At 40.8% G+C, this 15,957-nt stretch overlaps 1 protein-coding gene and 1 pseudogene across 1 annotated transcript in view; both read left to right on the top strand.

The window, feature by feature from the left end:
- Nucleotides 1-15,957, top strand: part of ZSWIM5 (zinc finger SWIM-type containing 5) — a 179,857-nt gene that overhangs the window by 143,397 nt on the left and 20,503 nt on the right. Inside the window, exons 5-8 of the mRNA XM_075555530.1 lie at nt 9,311-9,490; nt 12,378-12,554; nt 15,117-15,263; nt 15,768-15,905. Coding sequence (XP_075411645.1) covers nt 9,311-9,490; nt 12,378-12,554; nt 15,117-15,263; nt 15,768-15,905 — 642 coding nt within the window. The remainder of the gene's footprint in view (nt 1-9,310; nt 9,491-12,377; nt 12,555-15,116; nt 15,264-15,767; nt 15,906-15,957) is intronic.
- On the top strand, nt 8,329-8,702 carry LOC142428914 (enhancer of rudimentary homolog pseudogene; annotated as a pseudogene).

The following is a 15,957-nucleotide window of genomic DNA, read 5'->3' as shown; positions in this document are numbered from 1 at the left end:
ACAAGAGGAAGGTCAAATGAAATAGAGGAAAAAGCTAGGAGGCAAAGGGCATTTATAGAGGTTTAAATACAGGCATGTACATATGTAAATATATTTATATATGAGGATGTGGAAATAGATCTATGTGCATATATTTATAGGTTTAGTACTAAGGTAGCAAAAGAACATTGGGCCTCTACTCAAGTACTCCCTCAATGCAAGAATACTTTCTTCTATTAAATTGGCATTCTATGATGCTCACCTTCCCGACACAACCACTGAAGGCAAAGCGGGTGAATAAGCAAATGTAGTGAAGAAAGCTGATGGTGCCCGGCTATCGAGAGATATAGCATCTGGGGTCTTAAAGGCTTGGAGGTAAACAAGCAGGCATCTAGCTCAGAAGCAACAAAGCCCACATGGAAGAAGCACACCAGCCTGTGTGCTCACGAGGTGCTGAAGGGATCAGGTATCAGGCATAATCAGAACAAAAAAATCATAGTGAATGAAGTGGGGGAGTTCAGAGTGGAGACCCAAAACCCATTTGTAGGCCCCTGGACATCCCCTTACAGAAGGGTCTCGGGGAGGAGACAAGCCAGTCAGGGTGCAATGTAACAACGATGAAACGTACAACTTTCTTCTAGTCCCTAAATGCTTCCTCTTCCCCCACTTTCATGATCCCAATTCTACCTTACAAATCTGGTTAGACCGGAGCATGTACACTGGTACAGATATGAACTGGAAACACAGGGAATCCAGGGCAGATTGTCCCTTCAGGACCAGTGGTGAGAGTGGTGATACTGGGAGGGTGGGGGGAGGATGGGTTGAAAGGGGGAACGGGTTATAAGGATCTACATGTGACCTCCTCCCTTGGGACGGACAACAGAAAAGTAGATGAAGGGAGAGGTGGGACAGTGCAAGATATGACAAAATAATAATTTATAAATTATCAAGGGTTCATGAGGGAGGGGGGAGTGGGGAGGGAGGAGAAAAAATGAGTTGATGCCAGGGGCTTAGGTAGAGAGCAAATGTTTTGAGAATGATGAGGGCAATGAATGTACAAATGTGCTTTACATAATTGATGTATGCATGGATTGTGGTAAGAGTTGTATGAGCCCCTAATAAAATGATTTTTTAAAAAACAGAATCAACTATAATGGCATGGATGGAGTAAGGCTTTCAGGACCTTCGTTTGCTGATGGAACATGAGAAGAAATAGTTGCAAATACCTATTAGTAATTGGCACTTGGAATGTGTGAACTATGAATCTAGGAAAATTAGAAGTCATCAAAAATGAAGGGGAATGCGTAGAGATCAACATTCTCGGCATTAGTGAACTGAAATGACTGATAGTGGCCATTTTGAATCAGACAATGATATGGTTTAATCTGTCAGGAATGTCAGATTCAAGAGGAATGCTGTCACGTGAATCATCAAAAAGGACATTTCAATATCTACCTTGAAATATCTATTGGTATTCTCTAAAAATTAACAGAATACCAATTGAATTATTTGAGCAAGCTGATGATGTACTGGAAGCACTTACCTCTTCCAAGAAATTTTGAAAACAGCTACCTAACCAAGCAGCTGAAAGAGATCTATATTTTTACCCATTCTAAAGAAAGGAGACTCAACAGAATGTAGAAAGTATTAAACAATATCACTAATAAACATAGAAGTCATTTTGCTGAAGCTCATTCAACAACAGTTGTAGCAGTACATCCACAGAGAACTTCCAGAAATTCAAGCAGGATTCAAAAGAAGACATGGAACAATGGATAATCATTGCTGACACCACAAGGATTTGGGCTTAAAGCACGGAATACAAGGAAAATATTAACTTGTGCTTTATTGACTAGGCAGAGGCACTGAACTGTGTGGATCATAACCAACTATGGAGAGCATTGAGAAGAATAGAAATCCCAGAACATGGCATTGTGTTCATGTGTAACCTGTACATGGATCAAGAGGCAGCGGTCCGAACAGAAAAAGGACATAGTACTGTTGTTAGGAGTCATCCAGCAGGCTCTGACCCCTAGCGACCCTGAGCACAACAGAACAAAATACTGCACGGACCTGTGCCATCCTCACCATTGTTCCTACACCAGAGCCCATTGATGCAGCCACTATGTCCATCCATCCCATTGATGACACTTCATCTCCTCTTTTTCAATGCCCCTCCACATTACCAAGCATGATGTCCTTCCCCAGGGACTGGTCTCCTGACAATAAAGTATGTAAGACTGCCATCTTTGCCTCTAAAGGTCACTCTGGTCTTTCTTCTTCCAGGGCCGATTGGTTTGTCCTTTTAGCAGTCAGTGGTACTTTCAATATTCTCCCCCAACACAATTCAAGTGCATCTATTCTTCTTTTGTCTTCCTTATTCAGTGTCCAAATGCCATATGCATATGATGCGATGACGAGCACCATGGCTCAACTTACTCCTCAAAGTAACATCCATGCTTTCAATACTTTAAAAGGTCTCGTGCAACATATTGACCTAATGCAGTACAGTTTTTGATCTCTTGACTGCTGCTTACATAAACATTAATTGTGCATCCAAACAAGGCACAATTCTTAACAACTTCAACTCTTTCTCCATTTTTCATAATGTTACTTATCGGTCCAGTTGTGAGGATTTGACTCTTCCTTACATTGAGTTGTCATCCACACTCAAGGCTGCAATCCTTGATTGTCATCAGCAAGTGCTTCAAGCCCTCACTTTCAGCGAGCAGGTTGGGTCGTCTGCATATCACAGATTGTTAATGAGCCTTCCTCTAATCCTGATGCCACATTCTTCTTCATATACTCCAGTTTCTCTGATGATTTGCTCAGCAAGAGAATGATACTACGTGGTTTAAAATCAGGAAAGATGTGTGTCAGGGTTGCATCTTCTTACTATATTTATTCAGTCTGTGTGCTGAGCAAATAATCCAAGAAATGGTACTGTATGAAGAAGAATGCAGCAGTAGAAATTGAGGAAAAGCACAAATGTGTTCACCACAATGGGTGTGTGTTTGGATTGTGATAAGTGTTGTATGAGCCCCCAGTAAAATGATTAAAAGACAAAATAACAACAAAAGAAATGAAGGAAAGCTTAGAGCAAGGTTGTCACTTTGAGGATAAGATGTGACTGACCCAAGCCATGGTATTTTCAGCCACTCCTATGCATATGAAAATCAAACATTGAATAAGGAAGGTCAAAGAAGAATCAATGTATCTGAATCGTGATACTGGTGAAGAATGTTGAAAGTACCATGAATGGCCAAAAGAACAAACAAATCTGTCTTGGAAGAAGTACGGCTGGAACGCTCCTTAGATGGGAGGATGCTAAGACTCACATACTTTCTACATGTTTTCAGGAAAAACCAGTTTCTGAAAAGAGACACCAGGCTATGGGAGCAAAAAAAGAAGTCCCTTAAGGAGATGGATTGACACAGTGGTTGCAACAATGGGCTCACACTGAACAGTTTTAACCATGGCACAGGACTAGGTAATGTTTGGTTCTGGGGTACATAGAGTTGCTGTGAGTCGGAACAAACTCTCTGGCACCTGTCAATGACAAGATACTTTGATTCCATATTCTGATATTTAATGAATGTTTGCAGCTGTTTCTTCTCATCTTGAGCCATGCTGTATCAGCAAATGCAGGATCCATCCCTATCATTAAGACTGGCTCTACTTTGAAGAGGTAGCTCTTCCTCAGTCTTAAGTTGAGGGCCTTCCAGCCAGAGGGGCGCATCTTCTGGTGTTTTATCAGGCAGTGTCTGACTGCTATTTATAAGGTCTTCAGTGGCTAACCGTTAAGAAGTGCTCTGCCTCTCCTTCCTAATCTATCTTATTCTGGAATTTCCACTGAAACCTGACCACCCTGAGTGATCCTTCCGGTATTTAAAATACCGGTGACATAACTTACAATACCATACAACAAACAAGGCCACCACAGTATTACAAACTGACCATGAGTGGTGACTATAAACATTATAGCCTCATAAGCATATGGTGCAGGTCTTTGTCCAATAAAATCACGCAAGGTCAGAATCAACCCCACAGCAGTGGGTATTTTTATGAAGACATTCTATTGTGGCATCCAAGGGTGAACCAGGGCGTACTGCTGCTGGGGTTCCAAGTCATACATGCATGGATGCATTTCCAACAGTATGTTTAAACATGTCTCTGAAATCAGTAGACAGCTGTAGACCACCTCTCTCAGTAATACAATGTGTCTTCAAAAAACCTCACAGAAAATCTCTTTCTCTTTTGATTCCTTTTTCTATGAACTTTTTGAAGTTGTCTTGTTCTCATTTTTTGCCCAGAACAATAGTGGCCTTCCTATACCTTGATGGTATCAAGAGCTGTACTACAAGAATTTCACTGGAAAGCCTTAACCCATCCCTCCTACCACTGGTTCTCAAAGTTGGGCATGCTGCCCCATGGGGACGCTGCAAAAGCCGATGCCTACATTTTTATCCTGGTGGATGGCTGTAGTACAAAAGTAGTGAACTGGCAGGGAAGCTCTGAGGCGGTTTTGTTTTGTTTGTTTTGTCTTTCTGAAAAATAGGTGTCGGGCCACACACATGTGGAGCCTATGCTGTGTCCAGTCCCAATCTTTCCTCTTCAGATTTCTTTTTGTTCCCAAACTTGAAGATCATCTCAAAGTAGCATGATCTATCTGTCTCCCTCAAGGATGTCAAAATGGACATTTTGACCTAATGTAAATTGAAGAGCACAGAATTCAACAGGGAAGGCTTAGATAAAAATACTGTTTTTAGAAGTGTATAAAAATATAGATGGAGCATTTATTAAGAAAAAGCTTCACATTTTTATTTTTTGCTTAATAAATATTTCTATATTTTATAGCAATACTTTAACCCTTGTATTTTACCACACACTGGAAAAATTTACTAAGAATGAAAGATAATGTCCTATATTGTAAAAAAAAATTCGACTAAGCACATGCTGGCCCACCAAGCCCCGAGGACAATATTCCTGCTAAGAGCAGCCAGTGCACAGAGAGGACCATAGGACTGGCCCCACCACGAGACCCGACATTCCTCATCAACCCACAGCTCTATGGGGGACAACACTGGAGACACAGTGCGGGAATTGTGCCTAATCTGACCCCACCACACTGAGGCAAAACATTAAGGGCATGCAACAGAGCAGCAAGGGGAGCAAAACAATAAAGTCCCCAGGAATACCAAAAATAGACTTTGGGGCCAGGCCACCCCATCAGACTTGACTGAAAAACACTCCTAAAAGTCAGCAAACTATCTATAGGCTTTTCTTTTTTAGTTGTTAGGTTTTTTTGTTGTTTTGTTTTAGTTTTTTGTTTTCTTTTGTTGCTTTGTTTTGCTGTCTTGTTTTTATACTTTTATTGTCTCTGCATGTCTGGATAAAATAGGTGGGATAAACAATCTGGAGGAGACAACAATGGGACTGATGGTTGGGGAGGTGGGCGAACACAGGAGAGGAAGGCAGGGGAAATGATGGGGGCTGTCAACCAACCCAGGGACAAGGGAACAAGAAGTGATCTAAAATCGATGGCGAGGAGGGCATAGGATGCCTGGTGGGGCTTGATCAAGGGCAATGTAGCTGAGAGGAATTAATGAAACCCAAATGAAGGCCGAACATGTAAGTGGGACAAGAGGAAATAGAGGAAAGAACTAGGAGGCAAAGGACATTTATAGAAGTCTAACAACAGGTGTGTACACATGGAAATATATTTATAATGATAGGGAAATAGCTCTATGAACATATATTTATATGTTAAGTATTAAGGTAGCAGACAGACATTGGGCCTCTATTCAAGTACTCTCTCAAGGCAAGAATACTTTGTTCCAATAACCCAGCATTCTGTGATGCTAACATTCCCAACATGATCGCTGAAGACAAAGTGGTTGCATAAGCAAATGTAAAGAAAGCTGATGGTGCCCAGCTATCAAAAGATATAGTGTCTGGGGTCTTAAAGGCTTTGAAGATAAACAAGCAGCCATGTAGCTGAGAAGCAACAAAGCCCACATGTAAGAAGCACACCAGCCTCTGTGATCATGAAGTGTTGATGGGATCCAGTATCAGGCATCAAAGACCCAGAACAAAAAATCATTATCAATGTGAATGAGGGGGAGCATGGAGTGGAGACACAAAACCCATCTGCAGACAATTGGACATCCCCTCATAGAAGGTCTTAGAAGGGTCACAAGGAAGAGATAAGCCAATCAGGGTGCAGTATAGCACCAATGAAACATACAACTTTCCTCTAGTTCTTTAATGCTTCCTCCCCACCTGCTATCATGAACCTAATTCTACCTTACCAATCCAGCTAGACCAGAGCATGTACACGGGTACAGATAAGAGCTGGAAACAGAGTGGATCCAGGACACATAAACCCCTCAGGACCAATAATGAGAGCAGCAATACCAGGAGGGGAAGAGGAAGGTGAGGGGAAAAAGAGGAAATGGATCACAATGATCTACCTATAACCCCTGGGAAAAGTGGGTTAAGAGAGACAGCAGTTGGTGTAACACATGAAAAAAATTTATGAATTATCAAGGGATCATGAGGGAGTGGGTATAATGAGCTGATACCAAAGGCTCAAGTAGAAAGAAAATGTTTTGAAAATTATGATGGCAACATACCATATATACTCGTGTATAAGCCGACTTTTTCAGCACATTTTTAATGCAGTTTTTGTGGTAAAATTAGGTGCCTCCGCTAATAACTCGAGTTGGCTTATATTTGAGTTCATATAGTATATACAAATATATTTGACACAATGTATGTATGGATGGATTGTGATAAGAGCTATATAAGCCCCCAATGAAATTATTTTTTTTTAATTCCACCAGATGAAAAACACCCTCTGGAGTAAATATATAAAAGGATTGCAATGACCCCTAAGGCATCTTTACCTTTGCTTTATGTAGGTTCTTTTATTTGAGGGTCCAGCCATCCTTCACCACTGCCTGAAAAAATCCTGCCATATATGTCTCTCTTTTTTCTAAATTAATTAATACAAGTACATAAGCTAAAAAGTCAAATTGTTTTACCCAACTTATTATAGAAACAGCATTACCTTGCCTCATTCCTTTCACAATCTCAATTTCCACTGTGTTCGTCTGGGTACATTAGAGAAACAAATCACAGAAACTCATATGCATAAAAGAGTTTTATATAAAGGGTAAGTGCACATCAAGAGAATATCCCAACCCAGTGCTGCCCAAGCCCACAAGTCCAACATTAACCCATATGTCAGACACCAGACACAATGACGCAGACTGCAGGAAGAAAGCTGAGTCAGTGTACATGTAAGCATCACAGCACTGGCAGGGGTCTCCACACAGCTGCTCCAGCACCCACGGTTGCATTGGGGTAGATCCATGTGGCTTCTCCTCAGGGATGTCTTGAAGGAAGTGAGCCTTGCCAGCTGAAGCAGGGAACTAGGGAACCCATCACAAAGCAAGAGACCCGAAAACTATAAAGGTGAGGCTCACTGAACCATTTATCTCTGCCCTTCAATTAACCCCATGTGTTTATTGGCCAGTTAGCACAATAAACTTTAACTAACTCACCCACCTTTGAGGAAAAGCTTATTTTAATTTTTAGCTGTTTTCTAAAATGCCTTTTTTATAAATATTCTTACACTATTCTTTCCTGATTTTTCAGTTGAGTATTATATCTCTCATTCTTATTATGAAAGATGAAGTTTTGCCTCAAAATACACATATCATTAATGGTTCCTACACTCTTCAAAATAATTATGACAATGTAACGATTATTTTTTTAAAAACACATTGCCACTCTATCGTTCCAACTTGTGATGATCCTGCGTCAGAGTAGAACTGTGCTACAAAGGGTTTTCTTTTTTTTTATTAAAAAAAATTTTTTTTAGTGAGTGAGAGTGAGTCAGTCAGTCAGTGAGAGTCAGTGAGTGAGAGTCAGTGAGTGAGAGTGAGAGTGAGTGAGAGCTAGTGAGTGAGTGAGTGAGTGAGAGTGTGAGTGAGTGAGTGAGAGTGAGAAAGTGAGAGAGTGAGTGAGAGAGTGAGAGTGAGTGAGAGAGTGAGTGAGAGTGTGAGTGAGTGAGTAAGAGTGAGTGAGAGTCTACAAAGGGTTTTCATTGGCTGATTTTTTTTAGAACTAGATTGCCAGGCCTTTCTTCAACAGCATCTCTTGGTAAACTCCAACCTCCAACCTTCTGGTTAACAACCAAGAACATTTACCATTTTCATCATCCAGGGACTCCAAACATAGGAGGCTCTCAATATACATTTGTTGGACTGCTTGTTGATCATGTTCTTCGTGCTTAGCTCAGAACTGAAGCCCAGAATGGCTGCAATAAAAGAGTTGGACATGATGTCTCTCACCATTTTGCTAGTCCAGCCTACCAAGAAGCTAGGAGGCAGAACCTATGCCGGCTGCCAGTCTGTGAATGAATGTGTGGTAGGCATGTGTAAAATGTATGAAGTGCATCTGCAGAGAATGAATCCCGACACTCCCTCAATTACGTATGACGTCAACCGACTGATTTTATTGATGATCTGGCAGAACTCAGGTGTCTTGTTTACCACGCTGATACGCATACATTCTAGCCTTATAACAAACACTGGATCAAGGAGAAGATCTACGTGGTCCGTTGTCGGCATGCCCAACAGGCTGGGAAATCGTTGAGTAGGAAGCCTCTGGGGAGGGCGCGGGCTTGGAACACAGCTGTGTACAGTGTGCTGTAGTGGGGACTTTGTATCATAGGACCCCTGTGTCCCCTGTGTTAACACGTTAGCCGGGATGTGAATAGATTCAATGAAATGTGAGGATTCTGTTCAGTCTGAACTTCCAGTTGCCTCCCTCTCCTTAAACATTTTTATGATGGCTTACAAAACATTCTTTGTCAATGTTGGTTCCAATCTTTCCAGATGTTCATATCCACTTTATAACATTTACTGTATTAAGCTTTCTGCAAGAGAGTTGGAGTGGGTGGTGGTAAGAATGTTGAGTTCAAGCCTCCAGATAAAAGTCCTAGTTAAAAATAAATGATCTTTAGTTACATATTTTTAAAGAAAGAATGGACGCCCAAATCTGTCTTGTTCATAAACACAAGTGCACAGATCTAGGTGTAAAGATGAACCCCTGTTGTTAAGAAAATTTGGGAAGGAGAGATAGCCAGTTCTGAGAACCCTAGCAGATCTGGGGGTTGTTTCATTTCTATACAGAGACGACTTAGTGTTTCAGAAACTTCCTCGACCAATTCAAACTGGAAGAGAAGAGTAAACTTAAAGCATTAAGGTTATGCAGACATCTAAGGAGCAGTATCAAGAATGTGGGTTGGTTTCTTTTCCAGGGGCTTTATGGGTGTGCATCATTCTAAATCCACACTGCAAACTGGAGGAAAAATCCTGTTGGCTGCTGCAGCTGCAGAAGTGGAGCGACCTTGATGTCTGTCCCCTGGAGGATGGGAATTATGGGCATGAGCTGCCCAACATCACCAATGCACTTCCCCAGAGTGCCAATCACGGCCCAGGTGAGCCAGGATTTTAGGATTTTTGTGCCCAGAATTCCAAAAGTGGGAGGGCAAAACCCAACAACAGTGATGGCCAGACAGCTTTTTGGCTGTCAGAATAGTCATTCTGAATAAAGAAAATCTGTTCAATTGAAACGCTAAGCCATAAATAAGACTAAACTTTCATTGTTGACATTGGGGTGCTGTCCTTTTCCACACCTCGCGTGCAAGTTCCCAGTTTAAAGTCCTAGAGCCCTTGCCATGAATCTTCTCTGCACGTCAGGTTTTCCTGTATAATGTAATTTGGCCTCAATTGGAATGATTTTTGTCTTAAAATACCTGCCTCAAGGGAGGACCAGTAAAAATCAGTGTAGAAAGTGTCCAAATCAGTCACTTTTCTTTCCTGTTTTCTTCAAACTTCTGTATAGCAGATTAGCTTGGAGGGGCATGTCCTTCCACGTCTCTATCAAAATTCCAGCTCCAGGGGTCCTTGCTTTTTAAGACAAAGCAATTGCAAAGCTATTGTAGCCTCTGCCTTTTGAGTCCTCTGGCCTACAGGTCTCATCATTCACTGTAGTTGTGTTGTTGCTGGTTTTTAGCGGTGCCCTCGAGTCAGTTCCAACTCATAGCAATCCTACGGACAGCAGAGTGAAGCCGCCAGTCCGCTGCTGTCCTCGCAATTGTTCTTAGTTCTATAGCCTTTTGTTGGTAGGATTTTTATAGACAATGATTTTACACTTGGTTCCTTTTATTTCAAGAAAGAAATCACATAGATCTTTTGCTGTGTTTTCATCTGTTGTACCATAATTGATAAAGTATGTTTAAGGCAACTAAGGTGATGAATGATTAAAAATGCTACAGTATTGCAACTTCTGTAAGCTACCTCTTTCCTGGTGGTATAGTAGCTTATGCAATGATCTGTTAACCAAAAGGTCAGCAGTTTGAATCCACCAGCCACTCCACAAGAGAGAGATGAGGCTGTTTACTCCCATAAAGATTTAAAGTCTCAGAAACCCAAAAGGACAGTTCTCCTCTCCTCTGTGACGTCGCTGTGAGTTGGAATTGACTCAATAGCAGGAGGTAGCACCCTTTTCTGGAGCTAATCTAGCCTCCACAACTCTGAAAGCCATCTTTTTTAGCACTAGTTTTAGATAGCAGAAAGTTAAATGCATACAAACAGATGCTCCTAGATGTGTATTTCCTTTCTTCTAACAATATATTGGCTCTTTGTTGTTACTGGTACTCATTTGAGGAGACTACTTTCTAAGTCTTCTCACGTTGTGACTGATTTCTTTCTCATACCCCTTATACCAGAAGGCCAAGAGGAACAGTAAGTGTCCTTGTAATTCATTCCATTTGTACATCAGTAACCTCACTTCCTCCCTAAAATACCCCCTTTAAAAATCCATTCCATCCAAGTGTAGACCCTTGGTAACTCCTCCTCACTCCTTGAAGATGTTAGCAATTGGCCGACTAGCACTATAAGATGTCAGTACTTTTATCATAATACCTGGTGATTTCGATAGCCATGTATATGATCCTTCCATTATCTTAGCCTCTCCATTTTTATTTTTACCTCTTTCAAAACTCTTATTTTCTGCCTTAATTTAGCCAGCCGATACCAATCTCCTGCCTTAGGCTTTGTTATTGCCAATAATTATGCCCTCTTCATAATCTCAATTTCATTTATATCCAATCACCAGTATTTCTGATTTTTTTCCCCTTAGTGTCCCAATTCTAGGAATTCTAAAAATTTGATCCTTTGAAGCTACAACTTTTTCCCTCTCTTGATAGACTCATTTTTCTCATTCACCCAGGTAAAATTCCTTGGCACATCATTGTACTCATTCCTTTGCATATACACTCTTTCCCTCTGTCACACTCATGTAACAAAATACCCTAGTAATAACTCACACCTGCGCAGCTAAACATGGATAGAAGCACAACTATGTTAATTGTTCTTATCTCTGACCACTGGTTTCAGGTTGAGCGCTACCCACACATCTACTCTCTTTTCCTTCATAATGCCTTCATTCTGTTTCTGCCCTTTCATCTTAGTCTGTTCTCAAAACCACTGCTAGAGTTAGACTTTTGAAATACAAGGCTGGTCGTTCTCCTTCATGATTTAAAGTCTTCTTGGGTCTCTCATCTTACTGAAAAAACCTTTTACTTATGGCCTGAGGCCTTCCGTGACCTGGATCGCCATTATCTCTCTGATACTATCTCCTATCATTATCCTATTTTTATGATGATTTTTCAGTCCTTCTACACCCTAAAGATTGAGCGTATTTTGTCTGCAGCTTTGAATTCCCAGAGCCCTTTTCCTGAAGAAAGGCAGCATGGTAAGATGCCAGTGAGAGAAAAAGGGAGTCAGTTTGCTGGCATCAATTTTCCTTATTGTGGGACAAAGCTGTAAGCCTTTGCATACCAGTATGATAAAAGTACCAAATACACAAGACTTCAGCACTTTATCATCTTTAATATTAATTTCCCAGGAGTCCTTAGTGTGATAAGATTCATGCAACAAATGGTTCTGGATTAGCTAGAAAAGCTACCTAGCTGCTGCTTTCTACCCCTGACCTCTGTAGGGCTAGTTAGGCGCCTCATTGATTGAGCAGCTGATTCCTTTCCTGTCTGTGGCTCCAGGTCCCAAAAGAAATTGGTTTTCTTTCAAAGGAAGCATCAGTCTCTAAGAAGACCCTTTCCATAGAGGGCACAGACTCGCTGACACTTTACCCAAGAAAGAAGCAACACAATAAACGCTGACGTAGGAAAATGGCTATTCACACTCACCCACATGGTAATCTTTTACCCACATGTCCATCCTTTCAACCTGAAGAAGATACAGAGCTGGAGCTTTGGATTGCCTATCATTAGATTGTTAAATTATATTTCTTTCTTTCTCCAGACTCTTTATCCAGACCAAGACGAACAGTGTTCACTAGAGCCATCGAGGGCCGTGAACTGCATTGGCAGGACAGCCACTTACAGCGGATAATCAGCAGTGATATATACACAGCTCCTGTGTACCAACGGGAAAGTGAGAGACTGCTCTTCAATTCTCAAGGCCAGCCACTGTGGCTTGGTAGGTCTCTCTCTACTCTTGCAAGGGTGGGGAAGCTAGCTGCATACCAGCAACATCAGCTACAATTTGGATGTTATTCACCCAGATCTGTTTAGGGCCTCGGGTTATTTATGTGAAGCCTGAGCTATTTGTGTATGCATTCAGTTGAGGCACAGTAACCTCAATTGGAAGAATTTGTATCCTGTCCTTTCAGCTGTGAAAAGGAGAAGGAGTTAACAAATCTCCAGGTATTAACAAAATCATTAGACATTTGTTCACAGGCTATCTCAGTCAGCCATTACTGAGTAGCATTATAATCTACTCTAAAATTACATGTTTTGCTAAAAAGCACTGGGCCTGGAACTTAAATTACCCTGTGTTAGCAGCTGGGCACAATCTGCATTCCTCACCACGCTGCCTTCCGTTTCCCTCCCCGTTTCCCTCCCGCCTGCATCACAACGGCATAGAGCTGCCCCTTCGTGGCTTAAATCCCCTCTGAGATGGTTTGCTGATGTGCCCTTCTAGTACCACTGTCCCTAGATTTCTCCTAGGATGCCTATTTTAAATTAAATTCTTTTTAAAAATATTATTTTCTGAGTCTCACAACAACTCATACATGTTTTCTTTTTTAACCGGATTTTATTTTCAACTGGGTGAAGGTAGCTCGTACATTTTCAATGTCATCTTCCAACTCTCTCACCCCAGATCTTCTGTCTTTTTGAGGATCTTGTACCAACTAGATATATATCTCTTTCTCTCTTGGAAGCTTTGGCCAGACTCACTGTGGGTCACCACATGGAATTCTTTCTGATCATCTTTCTTCTTCTCTGACCCAACACCTGTTAAACAAAAGTCTAATAAGCCTGTGAAAAAAATATGTACCTAATTGATAATTAAGTATGCATATTTGAAAGCACTGAGCTATCATTTGATAATGCCAAATGGTCAGAGGTGTTTAAAATAAGGAACTATCTTCTAGTGTCAGAAACACTGCATGGAAATAGATGGTAATACGCTGGTCTTTAAGCCAAGAAATCTATGTCTAGGAATTTATCCAAAATCCCTAATTAACTAAGGATATGCATAAGCTAGTGGGTTCTTTAGAGCATGGGTACAATCCAGATCTCCAACAAAAGAGGGTTACAACAATGAATGGTATACATATGCAGTAATGATATGTCATCTTTTAACATTATAGAATATATTTAATGGTATGGGAAAATATTTGCAATGTGTGATATTAAGTGGAGAAATTCAATGTGAAAAACAATAATTATAATATCCTATTTTATTAAAAATTGAATAGAAAAGTCTGGATGACTACATGAAATTGAAAATGGTTATCTCTGAGTAATGATTATAAATGGGTTTTATTTAATACTTTCTGTTTATTCATATTTTTAAACTTTTTGCAATTCTCTAACTTCTAGTGTCATCTTTAAAATAAATCATAAATTTCTTTATAATCACTCACCCATTTAGAAGACTGTAGTAGTCTTCCATTATTTCTAAGGTAAGTTCAGTTTGCTTACTATCATACTCAAAGCCTTTCTGTTTTTCTAGTGTTCTCTCCAGCTACTTAATGCTGAGCTGTTTGTTCGCTCTGACGCTGTTCTACAGTGTACCCTTTATGCTTTTATTTGTATGCCTTTTCCAGGAATACCTTTCCCTGTTTGTCTATCCATTTACCTACCAAGGCTCAGTTCAAAATATTATCTTTGCTCTGTATCTATTCTGTCTTTTTTTCATTATTTTATCTTCATGTATTTATATAGCATTTGTGAACTCCTAGAGGTCAGTGACCATTTCTTACTATCTTTGCATTTCCTTTATTGAGCACACCACCTGGCATATAGTAAATTTCCAGGAACTGTAAGATTAATAAGTGAATACTTTTCGCCTAAACCATCGGAAAACACATACTTCCTATGGCTTTAGGAACCAAGACACCACTCCTCTATCTGTCTCCAGGAGGGTCCGCCCACATGTAGATACGCCCACATATGAGTACCCAGCGTGAAGACTGTTGTCCATGCTACACCATGCTTCAAGACAAAATGTAATTGATTTGTCACTAGAATAAATATTTCACAATATATAATTATATATTGTTTTGTAATTAATCACTATGCTTTAATTATGTTCAATTTGTAACAATGAAAAATATATCCTGCATATCAGATACTTATATTACAACTCATAACAGTAGCAAAATCACAGTTATGAAGTAGCAACAAAAATAATTTTATGCTTGGGGTCCCCACAACATGTGGAACTGTATTAAAGGGTTGTGGCATATTGACAACCACTGCGTTAGTACATGTTGACAAAGAGTAGTACTATATCTTAGTTGTGTATCTCCTTCTACACTGTGCCTCTACCGTGAGGCTATGGTAGCACTTAAAGGTGGTACTTAAGATTTATTCAACTTTATACCTTTAATAAATAAACAAGTTCCTGGTACACAATAGATGTCAGGTTGAATTTCAGGAACAGAACTGAACACAAACTACCTTTGTCAAGCGTGCATTTTCTTGACTGGAAAATTTAACTCAACCTGGATATTTTTTTCTTACCCTGTAGAGCATGTACCTACAGCCTGTGCTCGGGTTGATGCCTTGCGTTCCCATGGTTATCCGAAAGAGGCCCTCAGACTCACCGTGGCCATTATCAATACTCTGAGGCTGCAGCAGCAGAGGCAACTGGAGATCTACAAGCATCAAAAGAAAGGTATGATAATTGGGAGCCATAGAAAGCCCTTTGACCTGAAATTGATGAGGCTCCTTGGGTGATGCAAGACCTAGGACTGTATTGATTTTTATTAACTTTCACAGTGTGGGTGTGGCAAGGCTTAGAGGATTACAGATCATTCTACCTGCCATGTGATCTATACCTCACACTACTCGCTGAACCTCAGCGCTCTCGCTCATCTGTGTAAAGCAAATAATCGTGCCTTTCTTGCCTCACTTTTGTAAGGTCACATAAGATCCCGTATGAAAACCCTTTTTAAATTCCACAATTACATCCATCTGTGTGCACTGCCAGAGGCAGCCTAAATGTAGTGCGCACGGTAAGCTTTTAGCCAGTCCTGTCAACTTGAGGCAAGACAAGGAGAGTAGCTTTTCTTTGATCCTCAGAGCCAAGGCCTGCAGAGTGCTGAACAGGAGACCCAGGCAGGGACATAAAGCAATGTGTGTCTTCTCCTCTCTAAAACTCGAACCTGCTTGCTTCCAGAACTGTTGCAGAGAGGAACCACAACCATCACAAACCTGGAGGGCTGGGTGGGCCACCCCCTGGACCCCATTGGCTGTCTTTTTCTCACTTTGACTGAGGCCTGCCGCCTGAATGATGATGGCTATCTGGAAGTGTCAGGTACAGGGGTCAGCCTGAGGTAGTCTTCTCCTCCTGCCAGACTCTGTTCTGA

Source organism: Tenrec ecaudatus, chromosome 1 (assembly GCF_050624435.1).
Source record: "Tenrec ecaudatus isolate mTenEca1 chromosome 1, mTenEca1.hap1, whole genome shotgun sequence".
NCBI lineage: Eukaryota > Metazoa > Chordata > Mammalia > Afrosoricida > Tenrecidae > Tenrec > Tenrec ecaudatus.
The sequence above is the reverse complement of the archived record's forward strand: the minus strand, read 5'-3'. Positions and strand labels throughout refer to the sequence as shown.